Source organism: Cucumis melo, chromosome 11, assembly GCF_025177605.1.
Source record: "Cucumis melo cultivar AY chromosome 11, USDA_Cmelo_AY_1.0, whole genome shotgun sequence".
Lineage (NCBI taxonomy): Eukaryota > Viridiplantae > Streptophyta > Magnoliopsida > Cucurbitales > Cucurbitaceae > Cucumis > Cucumis melo.
The window spans coordinates 1,390,849-1,417,646 of record NC_066867.1 but is presented as its reverse complement, the minus strand read 5'-3'; the positions used below and the strand labels follow the sequence as shown (position 1 = coordinate 1,417,646).

General features: G+C 32.9%; 4 protein-coding genes, 1 long non-coding RNA gene and 2 other non-coding genes across 17 annotated transcripts; 5 read left to right on the top strand and 2 right to left on the bottom strand.

Moving 5' to 3' along the window:
- Positions 1-1,403: 1,403 nt before the first annotated feature.
- Positions 1,404-1,781, bottom strand: LOC103497450 (protein RALF-like 34). Its single transcript, XM_008459646.3, has one exon. It carries the CDS (start codon positions 1,779-1,781, stop codon positions 1,404-1,406), a length of 378 nt encoding a protein of 125 aa, XP_008457868.1.
- Positions 1,782-6,189: 4,408 nt separating this feature from the next.
- LOC103497451 (patatin-like protein 2) lies at positions 6,190-14,395 on the bottom strand. Of its 2 annotated transcripts, none has more exons than XM_008459647.2 (6): positions 14,111-14,395; positions 13,818-14,005; positions 13,540-13,726; positions 12,789-12,953; positions 6,692-6,997; positions 6,190-6,572 (listed from the first exon to the last, which is right to left on the bottom strand). In XM_008459647.2, exons 1-6 carry the CDS (start codon positions 14,222-14,224, stop codon positions 6,345-6,347), a joined length of 1,188 nt encoding a protein of 395 aa, XP_008457869.1. In that variant the 5' UTR covers positions 14,225-14,395; the 3' UTR covers positions 6,190-6,344. The 2 variants fall into 2 exon arrangements, with proteins under 2 accessions (XP_008457869.1, XP_008457870.1); XM_008459648.2 differs by having other exon boundaries at positions 13,818-14,018; positions 14,111-14,345.
- A 369-nt stretch (positions 14,396-14,764) lies between these two features.
- LOC127144000 (uncharacterized) lies at positions 14,765-16,053 on the top strand. 3 transcript variants are annotated; one of them, XR_007815498.1, is made up of 4 exons: positions 14,765-15,343; positions 15,454-15,642; positions 15,782-15,859; positions 15,938-16,053. It is a non-coding gene; the product is annotated as an uncharacterized LOC127144000 (long non-coding RNA). The 3 variants fall into 3 exon arrangements; XR_007815497.1 differs by having other exon boundaries at positions 14,879-15,694; XR_007815496.1 differs by having other exon boundaries at positions 14,884-15,642.
- A 350-nt stretch (positions 16,054-16,403) lies between these two features.
- LOC127144121 (small nucleolar RNA snoR60) lies at positions 16,404-16,475 on the top strand. Its single transcript, XR_007815742.1, has one exon. It is a non-coding gene; the product is annotated as a small nucleolar RNA snoR60 (small nucleolar RNA).
- An 879-nt stretch (positions 16,476-17,354) lies between these two features.
- Positions 17,355-17,426, top strand: LOC127144120 (small nucleolar RNA snoR60). Its single transcript, XR_007815741.1, has one exon. It is a non-coding gene; the product is annotated as a small nucleolar RNA snoR60 (small nucleolar RNA).
- Positions 17,427-17,481: 55 nt separating this feature from the next.
- Positions 17,482-25,435, top strand: LOC127143999 (coatomer subunit beta'-1-like). 5 transcript variants are annotated; one of them, XR_007815494.1, is made up of 5 exons: positions 17,482-18,079; positions 18,167-18,232; positions 18,990-19,062; positions 24,537-24,665; positions 25,097-25,435. XR_007815494.1 is itself a non-coding variant. In XM_051079369.1 (5 exons), exons 1-5 carry the CDS (start codon positions 17,996-17,998, stop codon positions 25,246-25,248), a joined length of 333 nt encoding a protein of 110 aa, XP_050935326.1. In that variant the 5' UTR covers positions 17,487-17,995; the 3' UTR covers positions 25,249-25,435. The 5 variants fall into 5 exon arrangements, 2 of the variants coding, with proteins under 2 accessions (XP_050935326.1, XP_050935324.1); XM_051079369.1 differs by lacking the exon at positions 18,990-19,062 and having other exon boundaries at positions 17,487-18,079; positions 25,097-25,114; positions 25,213-25,435; XR_007815493.1 differs by having other exon boundaries at positions 17,490-18,079; positions 18,971-19,062.
- Positions 21,405-23,884, top strand: LOC127143998 (DEAD-box ATP-dependent RNA helicase 52-like). 4 transcript variants are annotated; one of them, XM_051079364.1, is made up of 5 exons: positions 21,405-21,611; positions 21,808-22,007; positions 22,404-22,571; positions 22,791-22,904; positions 23,756-23,884. In XM_051079364.1, exons 2-5 carry the CDS (start codon positions 21,960-21,962, stop codon positions 23,813-23,815), a joined length of 390 nt encoding a protein of 129 aa, XP_050935321.1. In that variant the 5' UTR covers positions 21,405-21,611; positions 21,808-21,959; the 3' UTR covers positions 23,816-23,884. The 4 variants fall into 4 exon arrangements, 3 of the variants coding, with proteins under 3 accessions (XP_050935321.1, XP_050935323.1, XP_050935322.1); XM_051079366.1 differs by having other exon boundaries at positions 21,808-22,310; XR_007815492.1 differs by having other exon boundaries at positions 21,406-21,611; positions 21,808-21,900.
- Positions 25,436-26,798: the final 1,363 nt, after the last annotated feature.

The window sequence follows — 26,798 nt, the reverse complement described above, 5'->3', positions numbered from 1 at the left end:
TAAAAGAACATTTCCCCACGTTTAGTAATTTTTGTTTTTGTTTTTGTTTTTGAAAACCTCGTGGTTGTAAGTACACTCAAATGTAAGTAGAGTTAAATTCTTGTTAGCAATGTGATTCAATTGTTTTCCTCCTTTTTGCAATAAGAAAATTGTACATATTATAATAAACCGGTTGTCATAAGTCTTATAGTAAATATGCATGGTGCCCCTTGAAGAATTATTTTCAAAACTATTCATTTGTGTTACAATTTACACCTAACAAAACTATTATTTGAACACAAAAGACATCAAAAGGCTACTTCCTTTCATATAATTTCCACTGCATTAAATCTCCAAGGAAATATATTTTCAATTTTTAAAAAAATCATAAAAAAAAAAAAAAACACTTTTAAAAGAAAAAAAAAAAACTTTTCTCAAACTGTTTTTGGTAAGCACTCTTGCATTCTTGTTAAGAAGAAAGAAACAAAATCATGTTTTTAAAAACTATTTAGTTTTCAAGATTTTGACTTGATTTTGAAAATGTAGGTAATAAAATACCGAAAGAAACAAAAGTGATGTTTGAAAGATACGTTAGCCATAAATATTATTCTATTAATCTAACACTTCAACTACTTTGTGTGCAATATTAAATATGATAAAGTAATTATTGTATTCAATTAGAAAGTTTCGACAATGATCATAATAGAAAAACAAATAGTCCTATCTTTTTAATGGTAGTATACAAAATTAAAAGAAGTGTAAAAAGTTAAAAAGGTAAGGAAAATAGAAAATGAATACAAATCGAACTCAAAACGTTAAATGCAAAATATCAATAGGTGTCAAGAAGACAATATAAATCGACTCCATTCCTCTAACAAAGAGATCAGGCCCCATGAATTCATTCGTTAGATCATTAATTTCCATCTCTAATAAGATAATATGCATTGAGGAATTAGCAATCTGGAATTTAAAATGGTGACAATGCCTCAGACTCATGCAAAACAATTCACCACAAATTAGAAAAATTAATTAAGAATAAAAGAGAGCACCGTCCACCGACACTCCCGCGTAATTCGAGCATCGATTTAATGGTTAAAATATAATTAACAAATAATGATAATAATAATAATAAAGAAAACAATCTTGAATTTATATAATCAGATTCAGATATAAAAAGTACACATCATTATCATAATTAAATAGCCAACTAACAAAACGACGTCGTTTTCCACACCCTAGATTGCGGAACGAAAAAAAAAGGTAATATTAAAATAAAGAAAACCCCAGAACTACATGTCGTCTCTGTTGTCGAACTTCAAAAGCAGTAAGAAAACGACAAAACAGGCAGAAATTAGGAATGGGGTTTTGGGGGGGGGGGGGGGATACGACGGCGTTTTACAAGAGAGAGAGAGAGAGAGGAGAGATCAGCGTCGGCAGCGAGTGATGGCGGAGCAGCCGCGGGAGTAAGGATTGACAGGGCCACGAGCTTTGTAGCAGTTGTGAGTGTAGTAAGGACGGCCGGAGCGGGGTGGGCAAGGGATCCGGTTGGCGGAGAGGGCACCGTAGGAAATGTAGTAGTGGACTCGCCTCCAGAAGAGAGATCTGCGGGGGTCTTGTTGTAGGTCGAGATCGTCGTCGAGGTCGTCGTCGGTGGGGGATTGGATGAGGGAAGTGGTGGTGGGCCATTCGAGGGCGTCGGCCATGAGTTTAAGGGATGTGTCGACGGAGAGGTGGGCGGAGGAGGAAGAGAGGAAGAGTAGGAGGAGGGTGAAGAGGAGGAAGAGGAGGGATTTGGAAGCCATTGGAGATTTGGGGAGGGGAGAGAAAGAGGAGATGGGGGGGTTTAGAGAGAGAGATGAATGTCACATGAAGATGAGAAGAGAGTGAGAGTGTGATTGGAGTACAGCTGTTGTTAATCAATGCCCACCTCTTCACTCCTTCCCTACGCGTCCCTCCATTTTTTTTCTCTCTCTTTATTTATTTATTGAATTTTTAACGTCGGTTTTCAAATATAACTTAACATCAAAATATTTACGCTAACAAAAACGAACAACTTATTAAGTCCGTAATCTTAATTTTCATTCATAAATTTTAGATTTGTTTTCTATATTTCAAACAATTCACCACTTCCTTTTTTTTTTTTGGTGATTTATTAATTTTCTCTTCTAAATTTTTTCGGCTCATTTTCCATATTCTTTTTTCTTATGTTTTTATTCATCTTTCTTCCTTTTTCTCTTTTATTTTTTTAGCTCATCTTACAGAATATTTAGATCATTTAAATATCATTTTGATATGATCTAAATGATCATTTATCTACTCAATACGACCATTTTGCATTGTCAACTCGATTGTTTTGCATTGTAACACTGTTATTTAGATTTGAAGCTCTTTTCGCATCGTTTAAAGAGAACTATACGATCGTGTGGATATAATCTAAACGATCGCTTACCATAGTCAACACAATCGTTTAACATGGTTAACACGATCGTTTAGATTTGAAACATTTTTTCGTCGTTAAAAAAACTACACAATCTCAATACAATCGTGTATCATTTTCTACACAATTGCGTATTATAAACGTTTAGAATAAGAATTACATACATACTCGTGGCTGATTAATCGCTTGTTGACTGAAGCATTTCTTTTGTATTTCTCAATATGGATCTATGAACTTGTTTCGTTTTCAAAAGTATTCTACATAGTGTAAATATTTTTCCGGTTTGTTATATTTTAAAAAAACCACAAAAATAAACTAAATGTACCACAAAATTTTCAATTTTATTCAATATTTTATATATTTTATTAGTAAATATCGATATCATATTTGAATTTTAATTGGTAGGGACATTGAAATTTATAGAATTTGTTTAGATGAGTAATGAAGTTGTTTTTACTTCAAACCTAAATGGTTAGTATTTTTATTAGACTAGATAGATAGATGGTATATTGTATTTTACGAGTTTGGTCCCTAAATTTTGTACCTCTTATTCTATTTCGGTTGTAACTTTTTGAGTGAAACAAACATAAATTAAAAAACTAATTGTTTTCTTTTCTCCAAAACTGCATTTCCTTCCTGCTCTCGACCCTTTATTTATTTATTTTTTCAAATTGGAATCTTAAATAAAATCACAAAATATGTGAGGCACTAAAAAATTAAATTTGTATGTAGTTAAATTGAATTTAGAATGACAATAAGTCTAAAATGGTGACGATCAAAATCTTGAAGCCAAAGTGACCTTTTGAGTTCTTCACTAAAACATAAATTTACCATTTAGTCTTTAATTAAAAAATTAAAACTTTAGATTATTAAGGAGGATTGCCTTATTTAGTAGTCTAGGTCTACCAAATATAGAAGCTAAGCAAAATAAAATTTAAATCTATAAAAAGTGTTAGATATATTCACGAATACACCAATAGATCTATGGATTTTAATCCTTGCTAATATTAACATTTCAATGAGTTTTGTTAGTTCTTTTTTTTTTTTTTTTGTGTGGGAAATGGTAAAAATCATGTCACTATGAAATTAATATGATGGTTACGTTGAAGAGTAAATGATTCACCCTTCTAAAAAGTCAGTCGTCGTTCCCTTGGCCTCTATTCCCGGCATTCGACACCCAGTTCTGACCACCCTCCCTTCAAACTTTAGCCATCCTCACACGGCCATTCTCCTCTCACGCCAATAGTTTGCTCGACACATTTTGTGTCCCGACAAGTTTTACGCTTTTCTGCACCCTTTTATTACTAGGTTTTTAACCAAAAAAGAAAAAAAAAACAAATAAGAAACTCGGTTGATTGCATCAAACCTTCCTAACCGGTGAAACAGTTCAGCCAGTCGGCTTTGTTGGTTCGTGGGGTTTGATTTTCCAATCTAATAAACCGATTAAATCAGTTTCGAAACTCATCTTAGTTGAAAACCATCTCCAACCGATGCTCACCCTGTAAATTTGTATAATATTCATTTTAAAGATCATTTCACCAAACTTAAAATGCATTTGAATGGACTCTCTAAAAGGAATATCTATTAACAAACAAAAAATCCAAACCGAAGCTAATTCTTTCGTCACGATTTATTGAGATTGAAGTGAGAGAATCAAGGGAGATGAAATTATTTATTTGTATTGAATGTATTTTGAGGCAAATGAGCTGAATAATGCATGTCCCTTAGTTGGAATTTTTTGTTCATTATTCAAAGGGCCAATTTATGATCTTGCCTACCTCCATAATTATTTCTTTCTTTATTTATTTTAAACAATTATTACTAGATTTCATAACTCAATTAAATAATAAAACCTTAATTTCTTTAAATATCTTTTTATTTAGTGGAATTAAATAATTCTATTAGATAATTAGATTTATATATATATATATATATATATATATATCTTAATTAACTTGATCATGGATGTAGTTATGAGTTATAATCTCTAATAAAACTTTTCTTTCTTTACTCGGGTCTGAAAGGAGCTGTCAGACAGAGTAACTACTAAACTAACTATAAATATTAAAAATTATATAGTTTTCTTTATATATAAAGACGATAAGGTTGAGGAGGGCTCGAGCCCCCTAGACCTATACTAAATCCATTGATGTTCGTGTACACGTAGTTAACATAGTGTTTGTGAAACTATATAAATATTTATGTGTCAGTTCTTTATAATTTTTTGTTAATCTTTATTCGACAATTTGATAATAAAAATATTAGTTAAGTGGGAGGCATACATCGTAAAAAATTGGTTTTAATTTACATTGATACAGTACTCTAATTAATGAAAATTGTCCTGAGTGATAAAACTATTAAAAATATTATCAAATATAGTAAAATGTTATTGATAGACGTACGTCAATATTAGACATTGAAATATTTATCATTGTACATTATTGTCTATTACACGTAAACATAAACATTTTATTATATTTATAAACAACTCAACAAATAATATAAAATTAATAAAATAGACATATCATTTAAAATTTGTCAACTTAATATGCCACATCATTTTTTCAACCGACAAGTTAACTCGGGTGACTTGTTTACAAGTATTTTCCAACCTCATGGACTAATTAAAGTATCTTTTAAAACTTCAAAAGACCAAATAAACACCAACTTCCTTGTTATTAATAAATATCATTTGATGGGTAATGATGGTTATGCTAATTGGGTGTCCACCCAGCGGAGATACATTGTCGCACAGTTTTTGACGCCATCTTGTATCTTTTTCTAAAATTAAGCACCAACTTTAGACTGCTATAACCATATTAGGGTATTTTACTCTAAATCTCAAGGTAAAAGAACAAATAAATCGTATCACTGATTTTTCTATCAACATCTTCCAACACACACTTCATATTTATTTATCAAAACTATGTAATTATTTATTCATTTAGGTGCATTATTTGTGCTTGTATTAGTGAAGATTTGGGGATTGAAATAGTGTGTGAGATTGGAGTTAAAAGGTTGGGAAAAGTAACACATTCTCCATCCCATCCCAAAATCAAATCAATGAAAGAATATTCTATCCTACCTCCAACTAATTTGAGAATCTTATTGGCATAGAAAATTTAATACTTATCCACCAAAAAAGAAAATTGATATTTATAAGAAAGGTTTTTGGATATAAAAAAATGATCTAAACTTACATATAAACATAATAAAAGTTTTTTCATATAGACATGTATCACTTGAATATCAATAAATATATATTTGAGTCAATATAGTAATGATATAAAGTAAGATTTTGTTATATCTATAAATATTTTCAAAATTTTATCATTCTTTAAAAAAAGAATAATTAAATTTATGAAACAAAAGAGAGGATACAGTGAATTATGTTTTTCTTTCTTTTTTGATGTATCGGAAAATAATGCTCTTAGAATTCCTAAAGAATGATGCATGATGCATTTTCATGAAACTTTTTTTCTAACAAAAGACTAAAAAACAAAAAACAGCAACTCAACCAAACGCAAAAAATTTCTTTTCAAATCAAAGAATACACAAGAGGAAGCAAAAGTTGCTAAAGCATAGAAAGATTTTACGAGAGGAAGCCAAAGTTGCTTAAGCATAGATAAATTTTTTCTTCTCTACAGACACAACAAAAAAATAATATTCTCCATAAAAATAATATTCTCCATAAAACCACTCGTTTTACTATTCGCAAGAACTCATTTTAACGGAAAACGGTAACAACAAAAGTTTGAAGATTAAACTAATAATTCAATCTAACTATAAATTATTTATTTAATTATGAATCAACCACAAACGTAACATTAATGAATCCACATTAGAAGACAACACCTTTTTGAATGCTTGAAATTATATATTTTGACGATGACAGACAAGAACAAAAGGGCACAAGTGGTTGTAGGGGTTAGGCAGTACTGAGTCTTAATTTTCTTTCTTGATGAAGCAATTTTGCAAACTTGGTGAGAGCATCCTCATTGCTACCTTCTCCATCAACAATCTCATATTTTCCTGTTTCTAAATTAACCCTTGAAACTGGTTTCTTTAGTAGATCCTCTCCAATCTTCACAAGCTTTAGTAAATTTTCTGGAGTTGCTATATCCACTAATGCAGCATCCCCAGTTAATGAGTCCTCCTGTGTTCATATATATATATATACATAAATATCTTTCATCAATCTTTCCCTTTTCAAATCGATCGCGTTATGAATTAATTGGCTTTGAGACAAAAGTAGGAAAGTTAAGTTAATTTTACCTGAATTCGAAGATAGTTTTGTTGAGCATTTGAGGATTGAAAAAGAGTGGAAACATGGTAATCAACCATATCAGAACTAGCATCAGAAAAGAAGTCAATAATTGGGGTTGAACCACCTTGAAAAATCCAACTAAAAGCTCCCCATTTTGATGCTTGTGTTGCATTATATTTCTCTTCATGTTTACCCAATCCAGTCCCTAGAGATAGAACAAGCATCCTTCTTGTATCATTTGCTTTAATTCTTGAGTTCTCTTTCTGATGATGAATTGCTATCTCCCTATTTATGTGTGTTATGGCTGCCAATGTCTGTCAAATTTAATTAGCTATCAGTACTTTTAATTAATTTAGAAATTAAATGATAATCATCATTTTTGTTATGCTAAAATAGAGATATACACTCACTGCATTTTGAGCCATTTATAACACTATCATCAACATAAAAAAAAAAATTGGAATAAAAGAAAATAAATATCACAACATTTTGAGATTAAAATTGTCTATTTTAGCCAAAAACAACTATAAATATATAATGAGAGAAGTTTAGAAAGAAAAAGAAAAAACATATATTTTTTTTTTTATGAATCGAAATATGTTTTTTCTTTTTTATGAATCGAAAAATATTGAAACTATTTAAGCAAAATAACTTAAAATGAACTAAAGAGAATTTGATAAATTTTGCTATATTTTGTAAATAGCTACAACATTTTTGCTATTTTTGAAAATGCCCATTTACAAATTCTTAATCAAGAAATTTTCATATTTTATCTTATCTAAACGCTTGAATTTTTAAATAATAATTTCCAAGTTAATGATAATTAAGTAGTTTCTTTTTTTAAAAAAAAGAGTAATTGCATTGGATAGATAATTAAATGTATAGCAACATTCTTAAGAAATTTCAGATGTATATAGCAAAATCTACCATTAGTAGACTCCGACTACTAATGACAAGGTCTATCATGGTAAGATTTTGAGAACTAAATTTAAATTTTGACATATTTATCATTCATTTTACATTGTGTTATATTCACATGTACTCTTGATTCTTTATTTAAATATTTGCAATGTCCTATATACTACTTTTCTTAATCATTTGAGGGCGTTTAGGGGAAGGATTGATTTATGGAAGAGTTAGTGTTATGACAATTTTAGTCTTATAACAGTCCTGGTACTATGATAGTATGCGTTTAGGGGAAAGATTATGATAAGAAGTGTTATGATAATATGCATTTGGGGAAAAGGGTTATGATAGGTAGGTGTTATGATGTTTAGCATATTTTTTAAAATACTCCATAAGGAAGTAGATCCAAATCATAATTGTGTAGTTTAAACTTCAAGAAACGGTATTATAATTTTTTAAACAAAACATCTTTTTTAAAAAAGAATTCCATAAACCAAACAAAAATTAACAACACATAACGTCCTTATTAAGATAAAATCGAGAATATTTAATTAACATAAACATCCTTCTAATAGATATGGCACATGGGACAATAAGGATAGTGACCCAAATGGGGAAGAAAACAAATCTATTTGCCCTATAGAAGAAATTAAACTAAACAATAGGAAGCATCCTCAAAGCCAAGGGAATAAATAACTAATTAGCTAAGGAAAATTAGCAAAAGGCAACAAAAACTTAATTTAACATTTTGTAGAATAGAGAAAACAAAATATTATTTTTTTTTTTTATCAAAATATGTATATATTATAATGTTAAATGAGCAAAGTGATGGGTTGGAAATTGAAACCTTCCTACCCTTCTTTTATTATCATTACAATTATTAATTGGGGCCAATTCCAATTTCCACAAGATCATCCCATCTAATTAACCTTGATCAATTTGGGAGCATTGTAAACAACTTCATCAACAATAACCTTCTACTTGATCCCCCTCTCATAAACAATAGATTCACTTGGTCAAATCTACGGAATCCTCCTACTTTTTCTCGAATCGATAGATTCCTTTACAATTCTTCTTGGGAAAGTCTCTTCAGTCCCCACACAACAAGGACCCTCCCAAGTTCTACTTCAGACCATTTTCCTCTGGTTTGTGAAGATTCCAACCCCAAGCTCAGTTGGGGTTCAGTCCCTTTCCGTTTAAACTCCATAGCCCTTAATGATCTAGATTTCAAAAGAAACATGGGAAGATGGTGGGAAAATTCGATCCAAGATGGTCACCCTGGATACTCCTTCATACAAAGGCTAAAGTCTTTAGCTAATTTTATCAAACCTTGGCAAAAGGAGAAGCTAAACTCTTTCGCCTATGCTAAAGATAGTATTATAAGGGAAGTGGACTCTATTGACAAGAAGGAATTGGATACTCCTTTGTCTCAAGAAGAAAGTGATCGTCGTCTAGCTCTTAAAGCTGATCTCAGCGAGCTATCTCTCAAGGAGTCCCAATTCTGGTACCAAAGGGCCAAAAAGCTTTGGCTTAGGGAGGGAGATGAAAACTCCTCCTTCTTCCATAGAATTTGCACAGCAAAACAAAAGAGAAATTTTATTCAAGAAATCCAGGATGAAGAAGGTTTGATTCAAAATACAAACAACAGTATATCATCAGCTTTTATAAAATTCTTTTCAAGGCTTTATAGAGGTCCCACAAAAAGTGATCCTTTTTTTATAGACAATCTAGATTGGAATCCGATTGAGCATTCTGAGGGGTTAAACCTTTGTGCCCCTTTTCTGGAAGATGAGATTAAAGGGGTCATAAACTCTTTAGATGGAAAGAAGACCCCTGGTCCAGATGGTTTCCCTATCTCCTTCTTCAAATCCTATTGGTATCTTCTAAAAGAAGATATCATGGACATTTTCAAGGACTTTTATGACAAAGGTGTTATCAACAAGAATATGAACAACACCTACATCGCTTTGATCCCAAAAAAGAAGGATTATTCTAATCCTAAAGACTTTAGACCAATCAGCCTAACAACGTCCATTTATAAGATCATTGCTAAAACCCTTTCAAACAGGTTAAAGACCTCCCTTCCTGATACCATCTCAGGAAACCAGCTAGCTTTTGTCAAGAATCGCCAAATTACTGATGCTATCCTAATGGCAAATGAAGCTGTGGATTTCTGGAAGGTGAAGAAGATTAAGGGTTTTATTTTGAAGCTTGACATTGAAAAGGCTTTTGACAATTTAAATTGGGATTTCATCGATTTTGTCCTGGAGAAAAAGAATTTTCCTATCCTTTGGAGAAAATGGATAAGAGGATGCATAAGCAATGTCACTTACTCAGTTATTGTCAATGGAAGACCCCAAGGTCGTATTAAAGCCAACAGAGGTCTTAGACAAGGTGATCCCCTTTCCCCTTTTCTGTTTGTTATTGCTATGGATTATCTTAGTCGTCTTTTATCTCATCTGGAAATTTCTGGTGCAATTAAAGGGGTCTCGCTCAGTAGCAATTGTAACATCTCCCATATCCTCTTTGCTGATGACATTCTTCTTTTCATAGAAGATAATGATTTTTTCTTGAATAACCTTCGAATGGCCTTATCTTTGTTTGAAAGAGCTTCGGGCCTCAAAATAAACTTATTGAAATCAGCTCTGGTGCCAATGAATGTGTCTGAGACTAGAGCTAAGGAATGTGCTTCGTTTTGGGGTATATCCTGCCATTCTCTCCCCCTCTCCTATTTGGGAGTTCCTCTCAGTGGCAACCCAAAATCCAGACTTTTTTGGAGCAATGTTGAAGAGAAGATCCAAAAAAAGCTCAATAATTGGAAATATGCTCAGATATCAAAAGGAGGAAGACTCACTTTAATAAAGTCTACCCTTAGCAGCCTTCCTATTTATCAACTATCTGTTTTCCAAGCCCCTTCCTTGACGTGCAAAAACATTGAAAAATTCTGGAGAAATTTCCTTTGGAAAGGTAATAACAGATCAGAAGGGTCTCACTTAATCAACTGGACTAAAGTCACGAAATCTAAAGAGGAGGGTGGTCTGGGTATCTCAAGGCTTCATGTGACTAATAAAGCCCTCTTAACTAAGTGGCTCTGGCGTTACCTCTCGGAACCTAAAGCTCTCTGGAGGAGACTGATTCAATGCAAATATAAAGGCAAATACCCAGGAGATATTCCATCAAACATCTCTTCTAGCACTTCTAAAGCCCCATGGAGATCTATCATTGACAATATTGATTGGTTCAGAAGTAACCAAAGTTGGGATCTAAATAATGGAGATCAAATCTCCTTCTGGTACTTTAATTGGTCTCTAGAAGGTCGCCTCTTAACTGCTTATCCGAGACTTTTTGCTCTTTCGCTTGACAAAGAAATCACAGTTAAAGATGCGTGGAACACTCTCGATAGCCAATGGAACATAAGATTCAGAAGAGAGCTGAACGATAGAGAAAGAAGCAAATGGGCAAAAATTTTAGAGATCCTTCCTACTCCGAGATATAATAGTGGATCAAGCAAGCCTACCTGGACCCCAGACAGCAATAACTCCTTTTCCATTGCATCTGCAAAAGTCTTGATCTCTCGGCAGCTGGATCAATCTCCAGGGGACCCTCGATCAAAACTTCTTGAGATTATATGGAAGTCCACCATTCCAATGAAAATCAAATTTTTCATGTGGTGCCTGATACAAAGAAGAATAAATACGATGAAGGTTGTTCAACAAAGAATGCCCAATATTTGCCTTCAACCCAACTGGTGTGTTCTCTGTAAGAAGGATAGTGAATCAGGAACCCACCTCTTTCTCCGTTGCGAAGCTGTGAAACCATTATGGTCCTTTCTCCAGAATGCTTTCAGCTTGGTTCTCAGCACCGACGATCTGGAGGATGTGTTCTCCTTTTTCCGGTCCCCAAATTGCTTCAGCCCGAAACGCAAGGTCGTGTTTTGTGGAATCATAGCCTTATTTTGGGAAATTTGGTGTGAAAGAAATCTTAGAATTTTTGGATCCCCTAGCTCTCATAAAACAACTGCCAATATGTGGGAGGAATGTAAAATCCTTATAGGCAATTGGTGCAGTAGGGACTCTTACTTTAAAAATTATTCGGCTGCTACAATTGCTTTAAATCTTAGCAACTTTTGTAACTCTTAGGCTTTTCTCTAGCCCTTCATTAATAAATTTGTGTGTCTAGAGTGGTCTTAGGTTCATCCCTAAGTACTATCTAGCGGTTTCCTTTCAAAATTTGGGAGCATTGTACACTCATAATTGTGAATACATATTTGTTAACTAAGGAACTTTAAATTACAAATACGGGTATTGTAAAAAATGATAAATTTAACAAAATATTTACAAAATATAGTACAATTTCAGATTCTATCAATGATAGACATGATAGACACTGATATATTCCTATCAATCATATTGATAAACAATAATAGAAGTCTATCATTGATAAAATTTAAAATTTTGCTATATGTTGTTAATATTTTAGTTTATTTTACTATACTTACAATTAATCATCACGGATTTAGTAATTTTATAATTTTCAAATATTAGTTTCCTACTTTATAGTTTATACTCAAATTTAATTGTACCAAGAGATTTATTATCTAGTTTGAAACACAGAAAACCTTTCAAGTTTTTGAAACCTTCATAAGATATGAGAAATTGGTTGAAGTATTTTTTGGAAAAAAAAAAAAAATCTTGGAATCCATTTGTAACGCCTTAGGCCTAGAATTTGGATCTTCGACATTTCCCTTCGACCTGACAACATCGTCTTTATTGTCTTAAAGACTTATTAGGTGAAATGATTCGAATACTTTGTACTCACTCATATGCATCTTATGAAAATTCTCAGGAGGTTATCCAACATAGAATTGTTTCAAGCTAAACACGCTTAACTTTGGAGTTTTTATATGATCGAGCCACCAAATTCTTAACCTTACTTACTTTTATGTCATCAGGATCTCTCTCATTCAGATATGATATCGGTTCGTTTATGTGTCCCTCATAAATTCGGAGCGTTACACCGTTGACACCTTATTATGTATTTGTCATGTGGTTATGGTATTTACGTGACAATTCTACTATATGTATTCCTCCCTAATTAAATACTATTCCCTTTCTTCGTGGACATAGCTAATATACTATCAACAAATCGTATAAATTTGTGTGTGGATTCTTTATTAACCGGATAAGTTTGTGAACTCACAGGATTATTAACTGCAATGGCACCATCAATGACGTCGTAAGTGCGAGTGGCGTTTGTTACATCGTCCTTAGTTTCAAAGAAATGGGGCGGCAAGAACGTGGGCGCCGCCGAGGTGGCCAAGCACACATCCGCCAGCCTTGGATTCCTTAATGCATTTATTTTTGCCTGCAAAATTCACATCCCCACTTATTATTTTCATTTTTTACAAAAAAAAAAAAAAAAAAAAAATTTAAATAGATTTAATTTAGAAAATGTCATGTGAAAAATTTTAAATGATTGGTTACAAAAACCCCATCTAAATTTTCAACTCCATGATTAAGCTTTTTGCAGGGATGTTTATCGTAAACATTTTTAATCATATTTTGTACTCAAGGAAGTTTTATACCCAAACACGAGGTAGAAAAACATGTTACAATTGTAATAGCATGGATCGAGAAATAATCAGTAGAGGTAATTGAAACTAAACTCAACCACGTAAATGTGAGGGCCAAGTAATTTCTCAATGTGTGTTTCTATAAAAAGAAATCACATCTTTTAATGGTTAAAAGAATTTTTGTTAACACTTCAAAATCCTTTTTGAGTTCATGGGAAACTTTAGAAAGCATATAATAACTTAAGAAATATAGACATAGGGTTTTAGTTTTTAAAAACAAACCTAACAAATATATATTTTAAAAAAAACAACTACGGTGTTTATTAATTTAAGTTTAAAAAAAATTAAACGTTTATCACACCGAATTATAAAACTTACATCATTAGTGGTGAAGATGACAGGTTGAAGAATCTTGATATCAAAAGCTGGAATCACAACATTTGTCAATGTTTGTTTCAAAGTCAAATCTCCCACCAAATCATTCACCACTCTTCTCAGCTCCTTCCCATCATACTTAGGCCCTATGGCTTGTCCAAACAAATTGAAAACTCCACCAAGAAAATGCCTTAACACCAAATAAACAAAACACAGAATCAAACTCAATTCCCCTTAAGAAATTACACCTAAAATATGTCTCTAAAACAACACCGACACACCTTCTTTGAGGAAAAATATTTGGAGTCTCTTTCATGTAAAACTCCGAAATCTTGTTCGCTGCAAACAACGGTCGGTTGTTGTTGTTCTTGTCTGGAGCTGTAAGCATAGCTGTTACTAATCCTCCTGTACTTGTCCCCGCAATTACGTCGAAGTAGTCTGCTAATCTCACTTCTGGCCCATCCAATTCCTAACAAAGTCGACTCAAATATTCAAAAAAAAAAAAAAAAAAGAACTTTTAAATCATACGTGTTCGAACAATGGAGAATGTAAAAATTTGCTTGTTTGTTCACACCTGAAGTTTGGATTCTAGAAAAGCAAGGATGGTTCCGGGGATGATGCCTTTGACGCCACCTCCGTCGATGCTTAGAATTGTTATGAACTCCGCTTTCTCAAAATTAGGATTCATCTTTTAGTTCTTTTTTTTTTTTTTCTTATGGAAGATGTTGTGGGAGGTTTGTGTAATGAGGGTTATATGGGTGAGTTCTTCAATTTTAAGCTTATGGAAGAGAATGGGTGTTTGGAAGTGGTGATGTTTAAGATGCCAAGAGGGATGAAGAATAGTTAATTATTAATATGAAGTATTTAATTTCAAAGGAGGGTATGATTCCTTTCGTCAAGATTGGTGACTAGTTGGATAATCAATACTATAATAAATAATGGTTAGATGAGTGTCCTATTTTCTAGGCCATCAATCTCTCTCAAGAGGTCTACCTTCTTTTTCAATTTTAATTAAAAGTTTAGATCTATTCAACTTTTGAACTTTAGTACTTATTTGTTCTAATCATATGTTTTAAAAAAATGTATTTAGATATGACAGAGCTTAAAAAACCAGTTTCCATTAAGAGACAAATGTTTGAATAATCACATCTATCTATGCATGTTATTAAAGAAAAAAAAATTAATCAAAAGATATGTTAACACTAGAAGAAATATGCCCTTTAATGTCGGTTGGAAAAAATGAAAATGGAACTTTAATGTCGCTTTTTGAAATGCGGATGTTTAATGTCGGTTTAAAACCGACATTAAAGAGAGAGCTTTAATGTCGGTTTAAAACCGACATTAAAGGTATAGTTAATTTTTTTTTTTTTTATTTTTAAAAAACTTAAGTACCTTCTCTCTTACTTTACTCTTTTATTTCTCACGATCCCTCGCCACACGATTTCTTCCCTCTCCTTATCAATTTCTTCCATCTCTTCTCAATCTCATTTTCAACCTCTTCTCCGACGAATAGTCACCGCGCACACAATCGTCGTCCCTCGTGTCCAGCCATCGCCGCGTCTGTTACTGTTGTGCTCGTTCGTTGTCTGTTCACAGTCCTCATTCCTCACGTTTGCGCGTTCGTGCCTGCCCTCGCTACCACCGTTCCTAGCCCTTTCGTCGACCACTAGCTGCTAAAAAGCTTTTCCCACTCTTTCACGACTTCATCGATGTTCTTTCTTCTCGTTCTTGCTGTGAAATCTCATTTTCAATACTTCAATCCTTTTTTTTCTTCCGTACAAAATTGGAGAACATAGTTTCATCCCAGGTTAGGGATTTTCTTTTATGTTAAAGCACTTGAGTGTGGTTTTATCCTTTTAGGTTTAATATATACACATATGTTCCCTTAACTCTGGAAATTGCTGAGCTTTCTTTTAGGTTTATTCTTTTATGGAACTGAACGCAACTGCTGAGCTTTCCTATTGGAGACGTTCGTATGGATTGTTTTACGAACGTTTTTCCAACGTTTTACTATTGTTTTTCCAACTTTCCTATTGGAAAAAGCATCATCAGCGCATGAATTGTTTTACATGAGGAACAGAATGTTGAAGGAAGGAGATAGGAGACGTTCGTACCTTTTACCAATTGAATAAAGAACAATTGAATAAACTAGAAACCTGTATCTAATTTTGAATAAACCTTTTACCAATTTTGGCTTTAAAATGTACTTTTTTTTTTAATTATTATTGTTATGTTTGAACTGTAGAAACCTGGTGCTCGAGTGTTATATCTAGGTGCTGCGTCTGGGACTACCGTATCTCATGTCTCTGATGTTGTTGGCCCTGTAAGTAGTTAGTTATAGAGTATATGTAGTAGTATTTTATAAAATGATGGTGCCCTTAACTGTTGCTTTGGTTTGCAGACTGGTATTGTGTATGCCGTGGAATTCTCTCATAGAAGTGGTAGAGATTTGGTCAACATGGCAAAGAAGCGCACTAATGTTATACCCATCATTGAAGATGCCAGACACCCAGCCAAGCTTTTATCTGATTAATCTTCTTGGAAGTGGTAGGTGCGATGCAATTCACTTTTAGTATATTGTTTTCAACTCTGGTTTTTTTTTTTTTTTTTTTATATATAATTGGATTTGTTGTTTATCTTTTGTAATTTTCTTTAGGGTTTTTACTCTTGGCTCGAAGCTTTTTTTTTTTTTTTCCCTTTTGTCTTATTCCCATTGGTATAGTTAGTTGAGTTACTGGGCTGTTGGAAGTTCTTTTCTTCCTCTTCCCTTTTGTCTTCTGTCTTTCATTTCTCTTAAGCTGTTTTTCTTATAAAAAAATACTATATATCTTGGGTTTTTTTTCAAATTCCTTTGGGTTCAAATTATTAAGCATATGACGAAATACTCGGATTCCCCTTCAAGACTTCTTGAATGATGCAACTTTCGAGTGTCCGATGCTTCCAGAAAGCTCACCTCTCTATTTTCTTCATTTTGATTAGTTCTGAAATTATATTTTCCTCATACTTCTCACCGTGTTTTCCTTTACCAATTTTGTTTTCATTGTTTTATAATGTTTTCCAAATAGATGCTATCAAACCAATCAAGCATTCTTTTTTATGTTATAGATCCCTTGCCGCTTCTGATCGGATTGGAGATTTTAAGTTACATTTCATTCTTCCTATTACTTTCATTGAAGTTCTTTTTTTGTTATTCTTTTTTTTTTCATTGCCATGTCATTGTTGGTTGGATTGGAAACATCTGTTTTTTAGTCAGTAATCTTTTCCCCATTTATTGTTCTCTCAGCATTTATAGCAATTGATTCTGAATTTGAGTCTTCAATACTAGTCATAACACCATTATTCTCACCTGTACATTAGGACATTTTCATACTCACATCTGCCATCGTATACCTCTTTTTGGGTATGTTCGAAAGCCATGATCTTTACTAATTATTTTTGGAATCAGATGATGAATCTAATTATATCAACCACTCTGTGGGTTATTCAAGATGTGCTCTCTTTCTATAGAACCTAATCTGTCTAAATCATCCCTCTTTATAAAACATTTCATAGTTTTCCAACTATTATATTGTTCTTACTTTATACATCATTATTTATTTGCGACAGTGATCTACTTTGGATCTTATTATATGGTAAGTTCAGATCTGGAGGCTTAGATTCTCTATGTAGGTTCTTTATTACTTATTTGTTGTTTAGTTATGTGATTGTACTACATACCTATTTATTCATATTTTTGGTCATCCTGCAAGTATTGTTCAAATGGGCATTATGCTATTTATCTGCCCACGTTTTTACATTTTGGGCTCTTTCTATTTGCTAAGCATGTGATGAATTACTCGGATTCCCCTTCAAGACATTTAGAGTGATGCACAACCCGAGTATCTGATGCAACCAAGTACATCTTGTTTTGATATAACCCTTCATTGGTTACCAACAATTGGGTTTTTTTTTGGGTTTCCTAGATATTTCCAACAATTGGGTTTTTTTTTGGTAAATTTGTGTTTTGTTCCTTTATCTTGTGTACATTTTTGCTTTCTATTGTCTCTTTTCAATCACCTTGTTAGCCTGTTTTTACTCTTATCTTGTACTCATTTCTTAATTAATGAGAAATGTTGTTTCCTTTATAAGATATAGATTTTCCATATTATTGCTAAAGCTCATTTCTGTCCTTGATTAATCTAAATCTGGTTTCCCTTTTATAAAATTTCTATGCAGACTAGCACACAAGAATTTTGTGATATATTCCCCTTGCTTTATGATAATGTTTTGACTTAAAGTTAATTCTGTAATGATGCTAAGTACAGTATTTTTGCCTCTATATTATTCTTAAAGGCCATTACTGCTTTGAAGAAAGGAGCCTACTTGCTCAAGTATGGAAGAAGGGGGAAGCCAAAGTTTTGTCCTTTCCGACTTTCCAATGTGAGGGATAAAACTTGGCCGGAAAGTACCTATTGCAAGTATGGACAATAGTGGAAAGATAACATGGGCTAAGCATAATGAAATTCAAACAGTAAACATCAAAAGTGTGGGAGCAGACTTTGAGGTTTGGAATGGTTTTATTTGTAACCTTTTATTGATCATTAAATTGTTTCTGGTGTGGCCTTAGTTGTGTGCTTTTTTTGCTTCATAGGTTACTGATGGAGAGAGATTGCCTTTAGCTGTTAAGGAGATGGGAACTTGTGATCTTTATCCTCAAGTAAGTTATTTTACATCTGCGTTTGAATTCTCTGTATATTTTGTCATGAATTGGCTGGATCTATTCCTTTATCTTATAAAAAACCTTTGATTGTAGCCTCCAGTGATATTTTAATGTTTTCAGTATATATAATGTTTATAGATGTGTATGTCAATATGTTCTTGGCCCCTTTTTCTGCTACTGTTATGTTTTATTCTAAGTCAATGAAGTTGTTGAGTCTGAGTTCAATTCCCAATTATAGTTTCTTGTAGAGTTGTAGTTACTTGATAGTTACATTAATTCATATACCACGGGTAGAATATGTTTGGCTACCAATTCAAGTTACATATCAAAGAAGGGGCAAAAAGGTCAGTGGAGGTGAAACCACACAGTCTACCAATTAATTATTACTATTATTTTTACTGCTGGTCTTATCTCTCTCTCTATATATATATTTAATTGAACTTATTTCTCTATTGTTTCAGAACCATACATGCTGTCTTTTCTGTGACAGACTGTGTGGATGATTTTAAGGTTGCCTGCCTGAAAAACGACTTTTTGGGGCATTTTGATGTTTTTAATCCTTTTCTTCGGTCCCCATTACTACTTCAATAGGCTAAAAAATTTCATATTTTCTTTGTTTTTGATTGGTTGGTACTTGGTTATTGTGGATTACAGAGCCTGAATTAATTTTTATTATTTTAGTGCTGTGAAGTTAACTTCACAGCATTTTTTAACTCTGGAATTATCGTATTGAAGTGCTGTGAAGTGCTGGAAGTGCTGTGAAGTGCTGGAATTATCGTGGGAAGTGCTGTCAATTTCGTGGGAAGTGCTGGAATTATCGTATTGAAGTGCTGTCAATTATTTTTCTTTTTCCGTTAATAAACAGATGTATATATCATTTTTTTTTAAATGTGAAAAACTGAGCTATCATTGCACTAGAAGAAATCTGGTCTTTAATGTCGGGTGGAAAAAATGAAAAATGAGCTTTAATGTCGGTTTTCAAAAGGCGGATGTTTAATGTCGGTTTTAAACCGACATTAAAGATAAAGCTTTAATGTCGGTTTAAAACCGACATTAAACATCATGTTTTTTAGAACCGACATTAAAGGTCTTTTTATTTTATTTTTTATTTTTTTAATTTTGTAAAAAGTTGAATTTTTCTCTCTCTTACTTTACTCTTTTCTCCTTTCTTCTCTACCAAACCCTACGAAAGAAAGGCTTTCTCTCAACATTTCTTCCCTTTCTTCCTTTCTCAATCTCATCAATTTCTTCCCTCTCTTCTCTGATTAGTTGTCGTCCCCACCATCACAGCCATCTCTCATACCCAGCTTGTGCTCGTTCGTCGTCGTATTTCTTGTATCATTTAAAAAATCTTCATTCTCTCACTTTGCATCTAACCATTAGGATGTGGCGCAAAATTTCCTGTTCAATGGCATCGACGAGCTTGAAAGCAAAAGGTTTCTGAATTACTTTCCGGAGTTTCGCTGCGAACATGGTACAATCAACACGAAACGTAGTATGGCAGGAAAGTCTTACGAACATCGACCTTGGGATGAAAGAGGTGAATTTATTGGAGATACTATCAAAAGTTGATGTTAGTTCTCTGCCTTACTAATGTTTTTGGTTAAGTAAATTGATGTAGGTGTAACTTGTACGTTAGACTGAGTTCAGAGTTTGTTAAGTTATTGTTTGCACGCAAGTAGTTGGATGCACTGCCATTGAAGTGATCAATTTTTCAATGAGCCACAACAATTTTTGGTTTGTTCTATGAGCTCATCCAGTATTCAGATTTTATGTTTATTTTGCAGCATGTCTTTATGAACTATTGTACTTTTAGTTGAATATATATATATATATATATATATATATATATATATATCTGCGTCACTGGCCTTATAAGGAGAAGCATCGAAATGGGGAAGAAGAAGAAGAAGAAAAAAAAAATAGTAAAATTGACAGACCCATGTTGCTGGAAAGAGACATGTGGATGCTGGTTTTAACTTAGAAAACAGAAAAGAGGAAATTTTATTATCATCAAATTGAATTTTGGATGAACCAATCATCAGTTGCAATGTAGTGGCCCTACTTTATTTTCGCCCTTTCAATGATCAACAAGTCAAATTGTGTCATTTTCCTTATGATTTTTCTTTAGGAAAAAGAGTTTTTAAATGGAGATAAAGTAGAAAGTTCAGTACTAATTATATTAGAAAAGAAAAGAAGTGCTTAGGACCATGTATATAACATCATCTTTTCAGTGAATAATCATTAGTATTTTAATAATGGATATGAAGTTGCTCAATATAAGAAAAGGGACCAGCTGTAAAACAAACTCCATTTTGCCATAAAATGTATATTATCCTTTTATGTTAAAAGATCCCAAAAAAGTAGTGTTAATCTTTTTATTTGGTGGGATTCCTAGATGTTTGAGCATTTAAATCCTCGTATGTTATAGTGAATGGATGAATAATAGTTGATTACAGCATGAAAAATGACCATTTCTAGATTGTGTGAGCGTTTTGTTTGGTTTTTTAGTATTATTTTTGTGAATGTAGGTTGTTCAAAAGATGCAAACTCCTAAGGAATGTTGGTTTTAACATAGGAAACATTTTGTATCATTGTATTATTTATTTCTTTTGCCATTAAACTAAAAGGTTTTGGTTAATATTTATATTCTTCATCTAAGACTTGCTACTATTCTGGTATATAGGTGATTAAGGGGGTTTCCCATGTACAAAGTAGAAGAATGGGCAGTAAACTGAAGTTTGAACTTGAGAGATTTCTCAATTTTGATTTGTGTTCTTCTCCCTATACTCAAACAAATAAACACAAAGAAGGACGCTGAGCTAGAAACAGAGGCCATGGTAAAAGATAGTATTAGATTCATCAACTTTTGGTGTTATATTATTAATTCTGATTTAAATCTGAATTTGTTATTTGTTTGCAATTGGTATATGTTGCTAAAAAAATCAACATCTTTTAGTCCTTTTTGCTTACTTCTCTTACGCTGTTTGGTACTATCCTGCTTGGACATTGAAATTGCATTTGTATTAGTGCATATTTTTATGTTCTTTGATTGCTAAGTCTTATGAATCAAAATTTACTTATTAATTGTTTTAGGTTTCGTGTCTTAATGTCAGGTTCTGCTGTGATTTCAGTTTTCTGTTGTGTTGGCGCACTTGCTATAATGGGTTCTCCACAACATATTGACAAGGATCTCCTTGTCTAGTGATTATGTGAGCGGCAAGTCAAATCTGGAGGTCCTAGTGGTCGACCCGAGAAACTTCTTGAATGTGGGTTCGAACTCCTATTACATACTCTAACCAATTCTTGGCTTGGAAGTTATTCATACTCTCCCACTCACCAACTTCATTGTGTTGCTTCAGTTTTGCTACTCACGGTGGGTTCTTTGAAACTTGATCATGATTGACAGAGTTTACTGGATTAATAAGGAAAAACTCATTAAGTTCATCTTAGACTGTCAGTTTGTTAAGCCAAATCTTCTTTATCTAGATTGGATTTATGTATAAGGGGTAATTATATTGCTTTTAACGAAGTTAACTTCCATAACATAACATAACTATTGAAAGTTTCAGGACACAGAAAATGATGGTATTTCAGACAGATCGGATGGTGCTGTTGATGTCTACCACACGTGCTTGAACAGAATTTTCTTGAGCAAAAAAATAGTATCCTCCAACGCTATCGATTGAATTAAATTATTATTCTTTCAGAGATTAGACGATGCATGTCATGGAGGGATTTTAAGGAGTACATTGATTTGAACACCAACTTTGTAATTGTTTCACCTTGTTTTTCTTTGTAGATGTCTGTTTCATTTTAAATTTAGTGAATGGCAATACTTTTATGAAGCCTGACAATATCACAGGGATACTTGCTGTAGCTTACTATAGAATGAGTCATTTTATATGTAGCAGTTGAACATAAAGTTCCTTTACAATAAGAAATGAAAACGGGAAGACTTGTGTGGTCTATGAAATCTTCCTTTAGGTGTTAATCGGGATTTTGCCACCTGCTCCTTACAAAAAGAAGTATCATGTCCAAAAATAGACTAAAGTTCCTAGTGTTAGTTCCTAATGTTGGTATTCTAGAGTATCCAGCTTTGTCCTATTGTTTATCCTCATAAAAGATGTAGATCAACACAAAGATAATTTATATTTTTTTCTTGCAGAGACTTGCCTCTGATTTTCTAGACAAGTATATATTTCTGGCTGTTGGAAGAGTGGGTTCGAGCACTGATCTAATTGCTCAAAGAGTTGAGTATGTTCATGAACCTCACAAGAGAAGTCATTTATTGGACCTTCTTCACGCACAGAGGGCAAATGGTGTGCAGGGCAAGGTATATGTTCCATATTTTTACATCATTGTGAGGATTTGGGTTGATCTAGTTTTCGTTTTTAAATAATAATCACTTATTTTATTAATTGATCTCTAATTGACTTGTGCACTCCTGACCTCATATTTCTAGGAAAGGATATTAAATCTTAGGCATTGATCATTTATCTTTTTCCCAAATTGCTAAGGAAAGAAGATTCTTATATAATTTCTGTATTGACAGCAATCTCTTACTCTGGTTTTTGTGGAGACAAAGAAGGGAGCTGATGCTCTTGAACATTGGTTATGCCTCAATGGTTTTCCTGCCACTACCATTCATGGTGATAGAACACAACAGGTTAGTACGTCAGTTTTTGGCATATTTCATTCATCGAGAAATTGTGAATGCTCTGCTCCATCAATACATGGTTTTCTCCCCTTATCTTTAAATGGATCCCTTATTTTTAAGGTGGGTCTATAGGTCAGTGGTAGAGCTATAAACCTCAAAAATAAATGAAAGGAACAGAAAAAGGAAATAAAAAGGAGGAAGGAGGAAGAAGTAGCTTTTAATAGAGGAATTCTTGGTTCTTTTTATGGTTTAATTTGAACTTGGGAAAATTACTAAAGTTTTTTCTTTTATTGGACCTATTGGTAACATCAATGGAAATGTTTAAACCTCTATTTGAACGCTTGTTTCTCATTAAACAAAAAAGAAAGGAAAGAAAAACCTACTCGAACAATTCATTCCACAAAGCTAATTTCAGTTTTGAAACTAGTATTCCATAAGGAAGCTATTAATTAAGTTGATTTGGATTTTGCATTGTAGCCTGTTTTTGGCTAGTTAGTTCAGGGTTAATCTCAACATTTTGGAATCTAACACTTCATAGAAAGTCCTGGTCAGTCTGAGTGATGAGATTTCTTTCTAATCTACACCTGCACCTGCTCTTCTACCTAATTGATTGATTTCTTTGCATAGTTCTTTTTTTTGAACTCTTGGACTCACATGTAGGTTTTGGTTTGTGATATGTGGTTTGCTTGCTTTGAACGACCTTTTTTTCTCTTAAATAAGTTGGTTTCTGTTTTTTACATTTTTGTTTTGTTTGTGATATGGGTACTTAGTTACGTAGGTTTCGGTTGCGAGGACTTGCAATTATAACTAGGTCATAACATTGTTACTTATCAATTCAACCATCTTGATGTCTTTTACAGGGAGCTATCACTAAACAAATGACTACAATAGAAGAAATGGTTGCAAGTGAGTACAATTAGCCAGACCCTCCTCTTTATGACAAGATCTTGAAGATGGTCATTTGTGAAGCGTTCTAGTTTGCTATTAGTTTCAGTTTTAGTTATTGCTCTCTCAATATATTCTTTTTCTTTCTTTCTTTCTTTCTTTTTTCCAAAGGATGATTAGTGTATAATAATTAAGATTCATAATTTCTTTGTCTTTGGAGCCAAGTTGTATATAAATGTACACATTATTAAGATTTCATTTTGTATATGTACAAGTAAAAGATTTTATTTTTAACTATTTGGTGTCATACAAAATGGACAATAATGCAAGGATTTAATAAAAATAAATTTGAAAAAACGATATTAAAGACAGCTTTAATGTCGGTTAAAAAAAAAATTAAAGACATCTTTAATGTCGGTGGAAAAACGACATTAAAGATGTATCATAAGTGACATTAAAGACATATTTAATGTCGGTTATCCACCGACATTAAAGATAAACCGACATTAAAGGCCTTCAATAACACCTTCAAAGATGTCGGTTTATAATCGACATTGAAGGCCTTTAATGTCGGTTTATAACCGACATTAAAGATGTCTTTAATGTCGGTTATAAACCGACATTGAAGCCCAACCGACATTAAAGCCCTTTAATAACGCTCGCAAAGATGTCGGTCGCCAAGTGACATTAAAGGCCTTTAATGTCGGTTTTAAACCGACATTAAAGGCCAGTTTTCTTGTAGTGTTGATATGGCAGATATACGGGGCCCTTCGCATGTTTGTGAAAATGCATTTAATGTGGAATTCCAAAATACTTATAGACGGCGGAGACAATGAAATTGTGGCAACATCTCTGCTTGAGGCCAGTAATTTATTGGTTCTCAAGGTATTTCATACTTCACAGACTTCTTATTCACTGGGTCAGGGATATATTTGTTTACCTATCTGGTGCAATTAGTGCTTCTGGTCTTGGTATGCATTTTTCTTCCAATTATTTTGTTCTTACCTGGCAGGTTCAAGTAGTTTTAATGAAAAATTGTTAATATACCGCAGCTTCATCTCAACTGAAGGTTGAACATATTACATTACACTATTGTAGATAAATTAAAGTTTTCTGTTGTGCTTCGGCTATGTATCGTTTTTCTTCTTCTTCTTTTTTTCCATTTAAATTGGTATCTTAGTTTTATCTTGCATCCTTTGTGGGTTTTCGTTATTGTATGTGATTGCCTCCATCTTTTCTTGATGAAAGTTTGGTTATTCATAAGAGGAAAATTTTCCATTATTGCAACTCACCATGTTTTGTACTTGGTTGTGCAGGCTGCACCGGTGGAGTGGGTAGGGACATTTTTTCTTTGCGCTACTTATGCTTACGTTGGACTACAATAAGCTTTACTTTTCAGCTTATTGTGTTGATGTTGCTTATTTCTTTATAGATTGATATTGGTTTTCAAGCGACCGTTGAAAATTGAAGACTGAGAAGGCATTTAGGTTTTTTAATTATTTAATTCTTGTATTAGAATCTTTTTTCATGTACTATTGTAGAATGTATATATAAACATAATATTAATATTTTATTTTGTGTATTCAAATGTAAAAGACAAATGTTATAGTTTCTAACATAATATGAATTTCATTGATTTGTTGGCGTGTGAAAAACATATTTATCTACATTGACCCAATGTCGGTCTATAGGACAATAATGTAACAATTAAATAAAAATAAATTTGTAAAAATGAAAAAAAAAAACTAGGCTTTAATGTCGGTTTTAAACCGACATATCAGAGTTCAACCGACATTAAAGAGCTTCAATAACACTATCAAAGATGTCGGTTGAAAACTGACAAACCGACATTAAAGAGGGCTTTAATGTCGTTTTTAAACCGACATTAAAGCCCAACCGACATTAAAGGGCTTCAATAACACCATCAAAGATGTCGGTTGAAAACTGACATTAAAGGCCTTTAATGTCGTTTTTAAACCGACATTAAAGAGGCCTTTAATGTCGTTTTTAAACCGACATTAAAGCCCAACCGACATTAAAGACCTTTAATAACGCTCACAAAGATGTCGGTTGCTAAGTGACATTAAAGGCCTTTAATGTCGGTTTTAAACCGACATTAAAGGCCAAAATTCTTGTAGTGTAATTCGTGTAGATGAAAAACTCGTGGGTTGATCCAGCTAATAGAGAATTACAATGCAAGAAACAAGAAATTAAACAATGCAAAAAGAGCTAGAGATAAGCCCAAACCAAATTCCAAGAGTTATACAAAAACTTGAAGATTTAAAGCTATAGAGCTAACACTGTAATTGTTAAAGAGCTGTGATCTGCTACAATATATCCGGGAAGGGCTTGAATGTTTTCCCAAAGCTAGCTCACAACAGAGGATTCATTCTTGTTTTTCAAGATTTTGTTGTTCCTCTCAAGCTAAATAGACGAATGGACCAAACAATGGTGTTGAAAGTAATTAATAACACCTTTCTTGTTTTTTTTCTTTTTGTTTTATGCCACAAATATATGTCCCCGCACAGAGAAAGCAATATTATTATTGTTATTTCGCCAATAAATCACATGCTCAACCTTTTCCCAAAACACTTTCGAAATAGCTCTGAGTGATTTTGGGAAAGAATGCACCAATTTGAGTTGAGATTCCCAATGTGGAAGCTGTCCTTTGAAGTTTTTTAGCTGTGTTTTGAATCTCACATGCACTCATATATCTTAAATTTTCAACAAAGTTGGGTTAAGTTGAGGATTATTATGTTATTTGAACTAATATAAAAATTCAAATTTAATATGGAATTGAGTGAAACTCAATCAAAACTTGTGAACGCTTACTTATGGGGTGAGAGGGTCTCACACTTGAAATCCTAAATATGTTGTATTGAAGAGCTCTCATACATAGTTTAGAGAAGCAGTGTTGTGGAAGAAAGGATTAGATTCACTTTGATTTTCAATCTTAATGTCTAGTATATATCTTTAATTTTCAAACATTTTATTATGTGTAAGAGCTCCTGTTGGATG

Excerpts from the sequence above, each read along its gene's own strand:
- LOC127143999 (XM_051079367.1), top strand. The coding sequence starts at position 17,996 with ATGGACAATAGTGGAAAGATAACATGGGCTAAGCATAATGAAATTCAA. Across the intron at positions 18,080-18,166 it reads GTGTGGGAGCAGACTTTGAG|GTTACTGATGGAGAGAGATT; the intron begins GTTTGGAATGGT and ends TTTGCTTCATAG. Across the intron at positions 18,233-24,536 it reads CTTGTGATCTTTATCCTCAA|ATATACGGGGCCCTTCGCAT; the intron begins GTAAGTTATTTT and ends TTGATATGGCAG.
- LOC127143998 (XM_051079364.1), top strand. The coding sequence starts at position 21,960 with ATGTCATGGAGGGATTTTAAGGAGTACATTGATTTGAACACCAACTTT. Across the intron at positions 22,572-22,790 it reads CAAATGGTGTGCAGGGCAAG|CAATCTCTTACTCTGGTTTT; the intron begins GTATATGTTCCA and ends CTGTATTGACAG. Across the intron at positions 22,905-23,755 it reads ATGGTGATAGAACACAACAG|GGAGCTATCACTAAACAAAT; the intron begins GTTAGTACGTCA and ends TGTCTTTTACAG.
- LOC103497451 (XM_008459647.2), bottom strand. The coding sequence starts at position 14,224 with ATGAATCCTAATTTTGAGAAAGCGGAGTTCATAACAATTCTAAGCATC. Across the intron at positions 13,727-13,817 it reads AATATTTTTCCTCAAAGAAG|GCATTTTCTTGGTGGAGTTT; the intron begins GTGTGTCGGTGT and ends TTTGGTGTTAAG. Across the intron at positions 6,998-12,788 it reads CCATTGCAGTTAATAATCCT|ACATTGGCAGCCATAACACA; the intron begins GTGAGTTCACAA and ends TAAATTTGACAG.
- LOC103497450 (XM_008459646.3), bottom strand. The coding sequence starts at position 1,781 with ATGGCTTCCAAATCCCTCCTCTTCCTCCTCTTCACCCTCCTCCTACTC.